Raw genomic sequence first — 14,521 nt, forward strand, 5'->3', positions numbered from 1 at the left:
AAAAAAAAAGGTCGAGGACAGTTCTTTCGCTCAAACCATCAGTCAGACAGAAATAAAAATGTGTAGTGAGCAGCCCACATCCTGAAGGCCACTCTTCCCTCTCTAAATTATAGGTGTTAGGTGCACATTTAGAAAGTGCAGATGGGCCAGGCAGTGGCTGAGCTTTTCTAATGCAGTCACACACCAGCAAACAAGCATTAGTGTGGCAGCCCTTCCATCTCTTTCTGCTCTCCACCGCAGTGCAAACTCATTTCAGACATGTTACCGAATTACACCTTGTTGCAGTTTTGCTGCTTTTGTATGAATATCATTGCTCAGGTTCCTTTGAACTTCTCCAGACTCCTCGATCTTGACGTGGTGGAGTGAAAAAGAAGGCAGTCTGTTGAACCACCACACATCTGTCATGCTCAGTCTTGGCTAAATGCTTGCCCAGGCCAAGTCATGAAGAGAGTTCAAGTGAACATGATGGATGTGCGGTGGTTGCACAGTAGAAGACTTGAACTAAATGGTTACCGTCAGACCCAGACAGGAATTTACAGAACTCAAAAGTTGAAACTTTCAGTGGGTATTAATTGATTTCAAAGGGGTAGTTCACGCCAAAATGAAAATTCTGTCATCGTTTACTCAACATCATGTCGTTCCAAAACTGTATTAATAACACAAAAGTAGATGCTTTGGAAGATGTCTCAGTGTTTCTGTTGTCCATACAGTGAAACTCAGTGGCATTGGCATTCAGTGTTGTTTTGCATTGTGTTGACTTGTATGGACAGAAACAGTTAAAACATTCTTAATAATATCTTGATTGTGTTTCACAGAATAAATAAATTCATACTGGTTTGGAACAATGTGAGGGTGAGTAAATGATGACAGAATTTTCATTTTTGAATTTAAATTTGAGTGTCTTTAAAAATAGCCCAGATTATTTTCTTTATTGCAATGTGAATGCAAATGTGCAAATATGTTTGAGATCATTTTAGAATAGAATAGAATAGAATGTATTTTAGTACAAAAATTCATATTATTTTTGCACTTGGTAGAATTGTAAAATTAGGCCAATGTGAACACGGACAGATTGTGTGATGACCTCATCCTCAAAAAAAAAAAAAAAAAAAAAAAATTGTTATAAACAGTTGTGGTACTGTTTTGAGTCACTACTGGGTTCGTAAAATCTGTTCCTAAAGCAAAACCAATTGAAAACCACTGTAATACACAATGCTTTCTCTGCTTGTGTTTGTTAGATCAGTGGAATGTGTCTTGCAATTCTTAGAGCCACGTCTTATGTTTGAAAATGTGGAACACACACACAAAAAGTCACATCCCGGGAGTAGCATACCGTGATTCGTATGTCCACCGGCATCATTTAGCATTTAGGCAGGAGGAAGCTAATTATCCACTCCCTACTATCGCTGCAAATGTCTCCAGCCTAACTGGGTATTCTCAGAATGTCTTTGTATTTTGTGTTGGAGGACCTGACCCTGAATCAGCAAGAAGGAGCTTCTTCCTTTGGGTTTCTGACCTCAGGTCATGTTTAATGAAAGACTCCCTGATTACACTGCCTGAGATTGGGCTGCTGTTATCAAGAAACCAAGCGTCCATCAGGCTATTGGCTTTTTTAGGCAGCTTGTCTATTGAATTGCTCGATGTATCTGTGAAAGTGGAGTGTCTTTGATTTTCTGTCTCTATTTCTCTGTTGTGATAATCATGCATTTGTCCTACCCTGTTATTTTGTCCACTTTTCATTTCGCCAGGTGCATCACAACACGGAAAGGAGATGCAATCAATTTTTTACCACCCCATAGCTAATCTGTATGTGTGTCTACTTTGTTCACCAGTGTTTTATGTGTAATTCTGTTATCTATCTGTCATATACGTGTGCAGGTTTTGAGTTACTGTATCAGCCGGAGGTGGTCCGACTCTACCTGTCCCTGCTTACAGAAAGCCAGAACTATAACACGCTAGAAGCAGCAGCCGGGGCTCTGCAGAACCTCAGCGCTGGACAGTGGACAGTAAGTGTCTTCTGAGAACTTTCCTGCACATAACAAATTTGGAAGCATCAGGAATTGGAAACTGATTCTTATTTAGATCCGTTTAAACAAACAATCCCAGATCAGAATTATATTAATGATTATTTGTTTCCATTAGAGATTCAGGATAGTGTATTCTGTTCTCCTGCTTATGCAAATGGACATCAAAATATAGAAATAAAACGTACAGTAATTAGAGCCGTTGTCAAGATGGCATCACTCGTCTTGTTTTCTGTCAGCTGTCCATGTGAATTTAGTTTATTTATTGTGATTTTATTGACTTTTTGTGGTATACACTACCATTCAAAAGTTTGGGTCTGTAAGATTTTTTTTTCTTTTATGTTTTTGAACAAGAAACCTCTTATACTCACCAAGGCTGCACTAATATAAAAGGCAGTAATATGAAATAGTTAAATATTTCTTTTGTTTATTTTTTTCTATTTAAAATAGCTTTAATATATTTTAAAATGTAATTTACATACGATCCTTCAGAAATCATTTGAATATGCTGATTTAGTGCTCAAGAATAATTTATTATTTTTTATTTTCACATTTTATATTATTTTTGTGGAAACTGTAATACATTTTTGAAACAATGTGAAAGTCTTTACTGTCACTTTTCATCAGTTTAATCCATTCTTGTTGAATAAAAGTATGAATTTCTTTTAAAAAAAAATCTTACTGGCCCAAATCTTTTTCATGCTATTGTACATTAAATGAAGAATTGATTTCAATGTATGTCTGATTTATTACTGTCCTGCTGAAATCTTTAAAAAGGTCTAATTTTCTCTGTTGACAACAGTCCTGTGAAGGTAGATTAAGCAATAATAATTGCACTCCAAGCACTGGCTATTCATTCTCTCAAAATGACTAAAAGAATGAGTTCAAAGCTACAGAAATGAAGTTTAAACTTGCATCCCCAACTACCAATGACATCACTTTAATGACAAAAGATGAATCAATGGTTATGTGAACTAACATAAGACTATTTCAAACAAAGACAGCCCATTCAACCACCATACCACCGAACTCTGATTGGTCTGCTAGACTAGAGTACATTATGCAAATCCATAAAGCTTAATTTGTAATGTTTTGTTTTTGTCTGCTTGCAGTGCTCCTTGAACACATTCCTAGTCAATACTTAATTACGAGTATGACATGTCTGTGCCACAGTATCGTGTGGGGCTCTCTTCTCTCTTGAGGCAGAAGTCAAGTGGAAATGCCACTAATAAACACATCTCCCTATACACCTATTGCAAGAGTAAATCCCATTAAACTGCACTGCCCTGACCATGCTTCTTTCTCCATGTCGAACCTGAAGTGCAGTCATGCATAAGCTCACAGCTTCTCTGTGTGGTTACACCATTTCTGACCTGCCTCATCTCTATGCCTGGTGACACACGCGTGCTTGTGAACCCAGAGTCCCCAGCACATCACAAACCCCTGCTGTAGGGGGACGGGCAGGTCACGTCTGTGGTCTATAAGAGGATTTGAGAGCTTTTATTTATTAATTTATTCCCTTTCCTACTTTTTTTGGCAAATGCGTTTCTAGGCTCACTACCATCTCCTAGTGGCCGTAGTGTGGCATTGCAATAACTTAATTACTGTCTCAGGGGCACTGGCTGAGGAATAGAGATGTCTTGTGTCACATAAAGGTTTTGTGATTCATGGGGTTGGAGCGACAAATGCACACAAGTCTAACGGGGATAAATGGCTATTTACTGGATTGCAATTTCCCAGAATAGAGGGGCTTTTTCTCACGCACATACTCAGACAGGCATATTGCTGTTCTGGAAGATTTCAGAGCTGCATATCTGGCTGAGCATAAGTTGACCTGACTTAATGAAATGAATGCAGTGGAAAAATGTCAGAATCACTGGCTTAGTACAGTCTGTTCCTCTCATTTCTGCAGTGGTCGAACTATATCCGGGCGACAGTGCGTAAGGAGAAAGGGCTGCCAATCCTCGTCGAGCTCTTGCGCTCAGATTCGGACAAGGTGGTGCGAGCTGTGGCCATCGCTCTGAGGAACCTGTCCATCGACCGCCGCAACAAAGACCTGATAGGCAAGAGCAGTATTTATGGATCATTAGTACCCATAATGTTAAACACATATTTCCATAATACTTATATAAAGGTTTTTTTCCCTTATAAGTTTTGCACAAAAAAATGTGGAGTCAGTAAGATTTTGTAATCTTTTATGAAAGAAAGGCTGCATTTTTTGTATTATTAAACATACAGTAAAAACAGTATTATTGTGAAATATTTTAACAACTTAAAATAATTGTTTTCCATTTAAATACACTTTCAAATAGTTCATCGGACATTATAAAATTTGGTAGATTTTTTTTAACTTAATGTTTTTTTTATTCATTTGATTTTTACCCACAATATTAAATGTTAATGAACTTAAAGTTCACCCAAAAATGAAAATTCTGTCATTAATTACTTGTAAAACCTTTGTTCATCTTCAGATCATCTTTTGTTCTCTTTGCACACAAAAAGTATTCTTGTAGCTTCATAACATTACGGTTGAACCACTGATGTCACATGGACTATTTTAACAATGTCCTTACAACCTTTCTGTGCCTTGAATGTGGTAGGACCCTTGCTGTCTATGCAGGATCGGAAAGGTCTCGGATTACATCAAAAATATCTTAATTTGTGTTCCGAAGATGAACGAATGTCTTATGGGTTTGGAACAGCATGAGCTTGAGTATTTTGGGGTGAAATATCCCTTTAATATGTAAATGAATTATACACATAAATCTATGTTTGTTGTTTGGCACAATTGTATTCTGCTTCAGGGTGGCTGCAGCTTGCTTTACATTCTTTCAGAGCCGAATCTTTCATCCTTTTATATTATCATCCTCAGGGAGTTACGCAATGAGGGACTTGGTCAGCAACTTGCCCAGCGGACAGCAGAGGCCAGCCAAGAACCTGGATGAGGACACAGTGGTGGCCATCCTCAACACCATCCATGAAATCATCACTGACAGCTCTGAGAACGCCCGCTCTCTCATTACTGCTCAAGCAATCGACAAACTAGTTGCCATCAACAAGACCAGGTAAGAAGGGAACAGAGAACGGACCAAGATTATGCTAGTGGCACAATATATGGTCTTCTCTTTGATCAGAATTAAGCTATATTCGCATTGCAAGTTTCTGATTTCTGCTCAAATCAGATGTTTTAAGAGACTAGAATATTAAATCAAAAAAGCTTTTACATTTTAAAGGTATATTTCACCCAAAAATGAAAATTATGTCATTGATTACTCACCCTCATGTCGTTCCAAACCCATAAGACCTCTTCCGAACACAAATTAAGATATTTTTGATGAAATCCGAGTGCTTTCAGACCCTGCATAAACAGCAATGCAACTACCACATTCAAGGCACAGAAAGGTTGTAAGGACATTGTTAAAATAGTCCATGTGACATCAGTGGTTCAACCATAATGTTATGAAGCTACGAGAATACTTTTTGAGTGCAAAGAAAACAAAAACAAGGACTTCACTTCAACAATTCAGCGGTCAGGAGAGTACCACAACGCTATTTTATGGACTATTTTAACCATGTCCTTGCTACCTTTCTGGGCCTTGAACATAGTAGTTGCGTTGCTGTCTATGGAGGATCAGAAAGTTATTGGATTTCATCAAAAGTATCTTGTTTTCCAAAGATGAGCAAAAGTCTTACAGGTTTGGAATGTCATGAGGGTGAGTAATTAATGACATAATTTTCATTTAGGATGAACTATCCCTTTAAACTTTATTTTCATCTATCTATGTTATAATTGGTTTATAAATCAAGCCAACTATCTACAGTACTTTCACTTCAACCAGTTATGATTTCTTAAGGCTCGGTTAGTTCTGTATGTATACAACAACGTTTTTTTGATCTGTGTAAACATCTTATGTTAGTTCGGGTCCTCCTCAACTCGCAGAGAAAAACAGCAACAAGAGTTGCTGCTCTTTGAAGTGTCTTATTTTTATCAGCACACATGTCATCTTTAATATATGCATGTGAAAAACTGAATATTAAATGGTGTAGTGCTGTAGATATCAAAAGCAGCAGAGACCTCCGGAGCGTGAGCCATATTTTAAACAAACCTCCTCCAACCCTTCCACATGTGACCTTGTTTAAATCTTCACATCATTTATACAGTTTCGGCTTGAGCATGATTTTACCCAAAACTTAATATTGATTGTGAGAGATTAACTTTTTAAAGAGTACATGCTAGACTGGAGAGTGGCTACACGGCCTCTCTCTATCCCTCTCTGAGTCTGGAGATGCGGCTTTGAAGTCGTAGGATTCTGGTAATTAAGTGAGGATCACAGGAAAAGCTAATGAAGTGAAAAGAGAGAAATCTGTGGCCACAGGGTTTAGAGATTGGAGCCATAGTGACTCTGCGATGCTGGGAGGGGAATAGATGACTTTGAATTTGAGAGTTATTCCACTGGGCTCCAGTTTCCAACTCTCTTTCCCTCCATGTTTATGCATTGCAGCCAGTCAGCAAGAGAGACCAAAGCTGCTTCCCATGTACTACAGACGGTTTGGAGCTATAAGGAGCTGAGAAACACCCTGACCAAGGATGGCTGGAATAAAACACACTTCCAGGTAGAGCGAAGCATAAACACACACAAGCACTCTGATTTCTCAGTTATTCTTATACCAAATTCTAAAGTGGAGAAGGGTAAATCTTGTGAAGAAATGTCCGGGTCACACTTCACTTCAAAATGTAAAGAAATTAATAAGAAAATATTTGCATAGCGAAAATGGAACATTAATAGAGTGTTATTTTCGTGAAAATCTAACAGAATTATCCTCCCAAAATTCTTATTTAAAAAAAAACTCCTCATTAATGTAATACATTCCTGTCTGGACACCAGGGGGCGTAGTTTGTGGGGGGATAGGGGGGATATAACCCCCCCAATAACCAAAACTAGCAAGTACAACACCCCCAATATTTATACCATGGTTAATGGAAACCTCAAATCAGGCTATTAATTAATTATTTGAATCGCGCGTTTATAAGTGCTAACTTGACTTACGAACCGAACGGAGCAGTTTATCAACACAATATGACTGAAGCACAGTTCATGAGCGGCGCGCGAATCACCGAATACTCTGCGCGCGTTCACCAGCACGCTCGAGAAGTGTGATAAGATTTGCGCGAGTCATTCCTATCACGAAGCTGATGCTCAAATATGTGATCTATTTGAATTATTTAGAGAAACAGCCACTTTAAAATGCTATGGAGAAAGTCGAACAGTAGCTAAAACAGGCAAATAAACTAAAAAGACTGATGAAAAGAGGAGAAAACAGACTTGAACCAGCACTAACATATATTAAAATCTTTTTAAACTACTCATGACCACCTTTACTAGAATGTATCACGTTTTATTGTAGGCTTATTTATTGTGTAAAACTTCGTCTAACTTGTAGAATTTATATTAGATAATCTGTTAAGGGAATAGATTTTTCCCTATAGATTATTATTACAACTGTGGCATGTTGTAGCTATTGGTTCTAAATAGGGCTGTCAACGTTAATGCGATTCATTTTACAATCCTTAACGTGTTAAAATAATTTAATGCAATTAACGCAAAATTACTGAATCACAATTTCTATTCTAACCCTTTAACCCAATTTTGCTTCTCTGCATGCGATCAGATCATTTTAAGCCGGGAAAGTTTTCAGTCCAATGATCCAGTAAGCGAATGCATTCGGCTCCTTATATCATTTGGTTCTTTGGTGTCCTTTTGGAGTTCTTTTTTGGAAAGACGTCTACATTTATCTTGAAAAAACCTTGCGGAAAATACAGATTTTTGAGAATCACCCTTCAATCTTTTGGTTTTCTTTGCTGGATATATCAAATGATGAAAAAATAAAAATTTGAAACAAGATATATGGTCTATGCTTAATTTCATGAAGTGTGCGATTAATCGCAATTAATCACAGAAAACCGGTGTGATTAATTATATTAAAAATGTTAATCTATTGTCAACCCTAGTTCTAAATGTGCAGGCGGTTGTTTCTTCATAACAAATGCTATATACTGATTAATTTAAAAAAAGTAATTATTGGCCTGCATGATTAATAGGCTAGTCTTATTATTACAAATGCTACACTTAAGAACTATGGTACATGGCCTTCAAATATTCCAAAAAATGGCATAGATTAAATCATTTAGAGCCTGATAAACTGTTAAGGAGTAAGACATAAACAATATCAATATAAGAAAATGTTAAGTTAGATTGACTTCCCATAGCATGTTGAATTAGAACATTGTCAAACTATAGCCTATAAGTGCCTAAATAATAGGCTATAAAATACATTACATATATATATCCTATGTAAACAAGTAATTGTTAACTATGATGTTACTTTATTGCACCAACTTTGCATAGATGATAGCACAAAAGATCATTTCATAAAAATAAATATGTAAGCAAACAAACAAATAAATAAACCTTATGAGTGAGCATGACCTGGGACTCTACAGTTCACACTTTAACCCCCCTGATGTTCAAACCAAAACTACGCCCTTGCTGGACACAATGATTTTGTTCACATTTTAAAATATAAAACAAATATGATATAAAGTTATATTACAGGTCATCAAAATAATTATTAAAAATATATTCAAGGAAAGAAATACTGCCATGATGTTTACTTCATATATGCTGTATTTTACAAATGTACATTAATTCTATTATGAAAATGTTTCACATATATTTTTCACATCACAGTATTTCTTCGAATGAGATCAAATGTTTAAGTTCATTTAGTAAATTTTTTTCAGAATGCAAAAGAAAATCAATGGTCGAAACAATAGATCTCATTTCCTTGATGCACAATACAGTTTTTGTAAGAAAGTGAAATATGATTCAGACATTTCTTGACGGTTTCTGTGAGATTCACTCTGAAAGTTCTATTGTAACTGTTTTTTGTGAAGGTTTGTCATTCTGGCCTGTGTTTCTGAAACATTCTCTTCTTGATCCTTCTCAGCCGATAGCAACTGGAACTCCCAAAGGATCCAAGAGTTGCAAGCCTGGCTACGACGATACTACACTCCCCTTGATGGAGAAGAACCAAGGTTAGCGTAAGACCCCAAACAGAGACTTTACACACCCTGATAGCAGCAAATCTGGGTGCTCAGGGGAGTTCCGGAGGTTCAGGTGCACCTGAGCAAGCATATCTTGTGAACTCTACTACTTTCTGTGTTTTAACACGTGGCACAATGCTTGATCTCTCACCCCCGCTGCTCAGCTGGTGTGTGCAGCTGCCGCATCTCTTGTGCTTTAATCGGTCATTTGAGCAGTTCATATGATACAGAATGATTTATGAGGATCAGACAGCAGATTAATGGGCCTCAGTGTAGGAGCTCATCATTCATTCACTCTCAAGTAAAATTATGGTAAATTACTGCGGTGCTACAATAAAAAGCACCATCCGTCTACCCAGGGCACATCTCATTGAGAGAGGTGTTAGCATGACAGCTTTGGCTTTTTTTTTAAAGATTTTATTACTGCTGTTAGCATGGATGCTCATGACAGTGATACATTTGATCACTTCCATCAGTCCCATGCCATTCCCTGCTTGCCTTTCTGTGAAGAATAGAGCACAAGAGTGACCGCCCACCTTTTCAGAAGCCTTTGTTTCAGAAGCATTTTTCTCACTCGTTTTCTTTATAGCTGCATTAAAAATCTATAAAAAGGTCTTGAACCAAATTAACTGCTATAAACTACTCATGCGTGAACTATTGTGAAGGATATTACTGAATCAGCACAACAATAAAATATAAAACATTTAACTTAAGATCATTATATTATGTTCTAAATGTATTCTTAAATGTATTTAAATATGCATTACCATTCAAAAATTAATGGACGGTAATGTTTTTGAAAGTCTCTTATGCTTATCAAGACTGCATTTATTTATTCTGAAATACAGTAAAAGTCTATATTGCATGTAAATATAGTAAAAAAAAAAAACAGTAATATTATAAGAATATTATTGCAATGTAAAATAACTCTTTTATATTTTAAAATGCAAAGCTGAATTTGCAGTAGCCATTCCTCCAGTCTTCAGTGTTGCATGTTCCTTCAGAAATCATTCTGATATGCTGATTTGGTGCTCAAAAAACATTTCTTCTTATCACATTTGAAAATGGTTATGCTGCTTAAAGTTTTATGTGGAATTTCATTTTTTTTTTTTATCGTTCTGACCCCAAACTTTTGAACGATAGTGTATAGTAATATATCAGTTGACTCAGAGTGTAATATGACTAATTTGATGGTCATTCTTGTGCTTTATGGCAGTGGATGGTCTGATGTTCAACCCAAAACTACGCCCTTGCTGGACACAATGATTTTGTTCACATTTTACAATATAAAACAAATATGATATAAAGTTATATTACAGGTCATCAAAATAATTATTAAAAATATATTCAAGGAAAGAAATACTGCCATGATGTTTACTTCATATATGCTGTATTTTACAAATGTACATTAATTCTATTATGAAAATGTTTCACATATATTTTTCACATCACAGTATTTCTTCGAATGAGATCAAATGTTTAAGTTCATTTAGTAAATTTTTTTCAGAATGCAAAAGAAAATCAATGGTCGAAACAATAGATCTCATTTCCTTGATGCACAATACAGTTTTTGTAAGAAAGTGAAATATGATTCAGACATTTCTTGACGGTTTCTGTGAGATTCACTCTGAAAGTTCTATTGTAACTGTTTTTTGTGAAGGTTTGTCATTCTGGCCTGTGTTTCTGAAACATTCTCTTCTTGATCCTTCTCAGCCGATAGCAACTGGAACTCCCAAAGGATCCAAGAGTTGCAAGCCTGGCTACGACGATACTACACTCCCCTTGATGGAGAAGAACCAAGGTTAGCGTAAGACCCCAAACAGAGACTTTACACACCCTGATAGCAGCAAATCTGGGTGCTCAGGGGAGTTCCGGAGGTTCAGGTGCACCTGAGCAAGCATATCTTGTGAACTCTACTACTTTCTGTGTTTTAACACGTGGCACAATGCTTGATCTCTCACCCCCGCTGCTCAGCTGGTGTGTGCAGCTGCCGCATCTCTTGTGCTTTAATCGGTCATTTGAGCAGTTCATATGATACAGAATGATTTATGAGGATCAGACAGCAGATTAATGGGCCTCAGTGTAGGAGCTCATCATTCATTCACTCTCAAGTAAAATTATGGTAAATTACTGCGGTGCTACAATAAAAAGCACCATCCGTCTACCCAGGGCACATCTCATTGAGAGAGGAGTTAGCATGACAGCTTTGGCTTTTTTTTTAAAGATTTTATTACTGCTGTTAGCATGGATGCTCATGACAGTGATACATTTGATCACTTCCATCAGTCCCATGCCATTCCCTGCTTGCCTTTCTGTGAAGAATAGAGCACAAGAGTGACCGCCCACCTTTTCAGAAGCCTTTGTTTCAGAAGCATTTTTCTCACTCGTTTTCTTTATAGCTGCATTAAAAATCTATAAAAAGGTCTTGAACCAAATTAACTGCTATAAACTACTCATGCGTGAACTATTGTGAAGGATATTACTGAATCAGCACAACAATAAAATATAAAACATTTAACTTAAGATCATTATATTATGTTCTAAATGTATTCTTAAATGTATTTAAATATGCATTACCATTCAAAAATTAATGGACGGTAATGTTTTTGAAAGTCTCTTATGCTTATCAAGACTGCATTTATTTATTCTGAAATACAGTAAAAGTCTATATTGCATGTAAATATAGTAAAAAAAAAAAACAGTAATATTATAAGAATATTATTGCAATGTAAAATAACTCTTTTATATTTTAAAATGCAAAGCTGAATTTGCAGTAGCCATTCCTCCAGTCTTCAGTGTTGCATGTTCCTTCAGAAATCATTCTGATATGCTGATTTGGTGCTCAAAAAACATTTCTTCTTATCACATTTGAAAATGGTTATGCTGCTTAAAGTTTTATGTGGAATTTCATTTTTTTTTTTTATCGTTCTGACCCCAAACTTTTGAACGATAGTGTATAGTAATATATCAGTTGACTCAGAGTGTAATATGACTAATTTGATGGTCATTCTTGTGCTTTATGGCAGTGGATGGTTACTTGAGTCAGACTGCCACTGTTCTCACTTCCTGTGTCTTCTCTGATTGGTGTCTCTCGCTTCACAATTGTGGATAGTTTAGGATTTCACAGAGAATTATGTATTTAAACTACTTAAATTTCAACATTTCGAGATTTTATACTTAAATTGACATTCTAAAAGTGATCGTGAGTATTAGTGGCATGAAAAATCCAGTCTGTAAAATGCTTTGCAGGCAACAGAGGGTGTAGCGGTGGGGATATGATACCTATGGACGAACTCAGTCCAGGTAAGACAATGTCGGCATGCCCTCAAAAAAAAAAAAAACCCTAGACTAATGTGGTTTTGTAAGAATGCAAAACCAAAATCCCTCTAATTCCATTCCCCCTCTAATTCCTCCCAAGCAATGTTGTGATTAGTTTTAAAAGTAATTTAATTTTAACTGCATTTCTTTTTCCCTGAAGAGTTTCAGTCCAACGCTGTCTGCATTACCCCTCTTTTAATAAGATGTTTGTAGTGTTGTTGTGTTTGTTGTGTTTTGGGCCAATGAAAATTTGAACAGAAGCGCAATTGCTTTTTTGCTACAGAGTACCACCTCTTCATTATGGTGCCGTCTCTCTGATCTTCTCCACTGAAGCAGCATCCTCTCCAAGCCTGACTGACAATAATTGGACAGAGGCTGAGGATGGGGTGCTGCTTGAGTGGGTAGAAGGAAGTGATGAAATGCGGTGCCTGTGGGGGACGGCTCATACACACGGCCCGCATGCACACAAACACAAAACCCGCACAGTAATCACACACATCACACGCTCAGCTGCGAGTACGAGAACATCTGTGAACGCAGCACGTACGGGATGCTCCCAGCTGAAGGTTGAGGAATCTGTCGCTGCTTGTTTGAAGTGCCATGCTGAGGGTGCTGACACACCGATCACGATAACAGAGCTTTTCTGCTTTCTTTCCCTCTCATTAGATGGCTATTCGACGATTGACCAGAGAGACAAAGACTCCAAGTACAAGAGCAGCGACGGTTCATCAGATCTGCAGGAGCGGGAGCCGTTAAAGGTCAGAGCAGAAGTGTCAGAAGCGAGACATGTTTCTACATCTGTTTAATCTGAGAAGGCACACTGCGTGACAGTGCTGTCTGTGGTAGTGGGGTAATATCCTCGCTGTCTCTTTAGCTGCTTCAGGCACCAACACTGCAGTTTTGCAGCAGAAAGAGAATTTGTGTTGGAGCCACGGTGAAGTGGTGAGTTGTCTAATTAGTGGAAGGCTGAAAACAGTGTTGTCAGATCTGTAGAACAATACGCAATCTAAGCCAAAATAAGCAATTTAGTTCACCAAAACAAACCAAAGTGGTTTTCATGCATTGGAAACATGACCCATGACTGCTCATATTTATAAGCAGCCTAATGAAAAAAGATCCTAAAGTCGCTTATAATAAGTGGACATGGCAATACTGATTTTATGGCATCATAGATGACCCCAGTATGATGGCAAGTTAAAAACAGCAGGTACTGTAGAAATATTATGATGCCTTGTAAAATACAAGAAATAAAATTTCATCCAAGATGGCAGACACAGTCGAGAAAAAAATTCTTTTTTTTCAGTGCTGAAGAGTGTCCATAAAATGTTGAATCTACATAAAAAATCTATATTTACCGTAATTCATTAATTAAAGCAAAAAAAGTACATTTTTAAATCAAACTTTCCATTCAAATGATTATATATATATATATATACACTATATATAAATATATATATATATACACACACACACACACACACACACATACTGTACATATACAGAGCTGGGTAGATTACTTACAAATTGTAATCCGTTACTGATTCCAAATTACATGACAAAAACTGTAGTTAGTAACGTAATCCATTACATTACACACTTTAAGTAATATAATCAGACTACTTTTTGATTAATTTTAGATTACTTTTGCCCTAACTTGTTTATCACATTGATTTAAATAGGATAATCTTCCTAATCTACCATATCAATATAAAAATGCGAAGAAAATGAAAATATATTCCATTCGTTGTTATTGACAACATGAAGTGCATTACATTACATTATCAAGGCTTCCCAAACTCATTAGTTCATAAGGGAACCGAGTTTTTGTGAGCTTAATGAAAAGCAAATAATTAATTAAAGGGGTCATATGATGCGATTTCAATTTTTCCTTTCTCTTTGGAGTGTTACAAGCTCTTGGTGCATAAAAAAGATCTGTAAAGTTGCAAAGACTAAAGTCTCAAATCCAAAGAGATATTCTTTATAAAAGTAAGTAGTCAACCACGCCTACCTAAAACGGCTCGTTCTAACACACCCCACATACCTACGTCACTATCTGGGAAGATTTGCATAACAC

The 14,521-nt window shown here is 36.7% G+C and overlaps 1 protein-coding gene across 2 annotated transcripts in view; it reads left to right on the forward strand.

The window, feature by feature from the left end:
* arvcfb (ARVCF delta catenin family member b) overlaps positions 1–14,521 on the forward strand; it is a 133,269-nt gene that overhangs the window by 115,178 nt on the left and 3,570 nt on the right. For both annotated transcript variants that reach the window (XM_016558048.1, XM_016558047.1), the window contains 7 exons: positions 1,879–2,006; positions 3,937–4,087; positions 4,897–5,089; positions 6,527–6,638; positions 9,033–9,120; positions 12,379–12,432; positions 13,114–13,205. In XM_016558048.1, coding sequence (XP_016413534.1) covers positions 1,879–2,006; positions 3,937–4,087; positions 4,897–5,089; positions 6,527–6,638; positions 9,033–9,120; positions 12,379–12,432; positions 13,114–13,205 — 818 coding nt within the window. The remainder of the gene's footprint in view (positions 1–1,878; positions 2,007–3,936; positions 4,088–4,896; positions 5,090–6,526; positions 6,639–9,032; positions 9,121–12,378; positions 12,433–13,113; positions 13,206–14,521) is intronic.

This window comes from Sinocyclocheilus rhinocerous, unplaced genomic scaffold (assembly GCF_001515625.1).
Source record: "Sinocyclocheilus rhinocerous isolate Xijiao unplaced genomic scaffold, SAMN03320098_v1.1 scaffold196, whole genome shotgun sequence".
NCBI lineage: Eukaryota > Metazoa > Chordata > Actinopteri > Cypriniformes > Cyprinidae > Sinocyclocheilus > Sinocyclocheilus rhinocerous.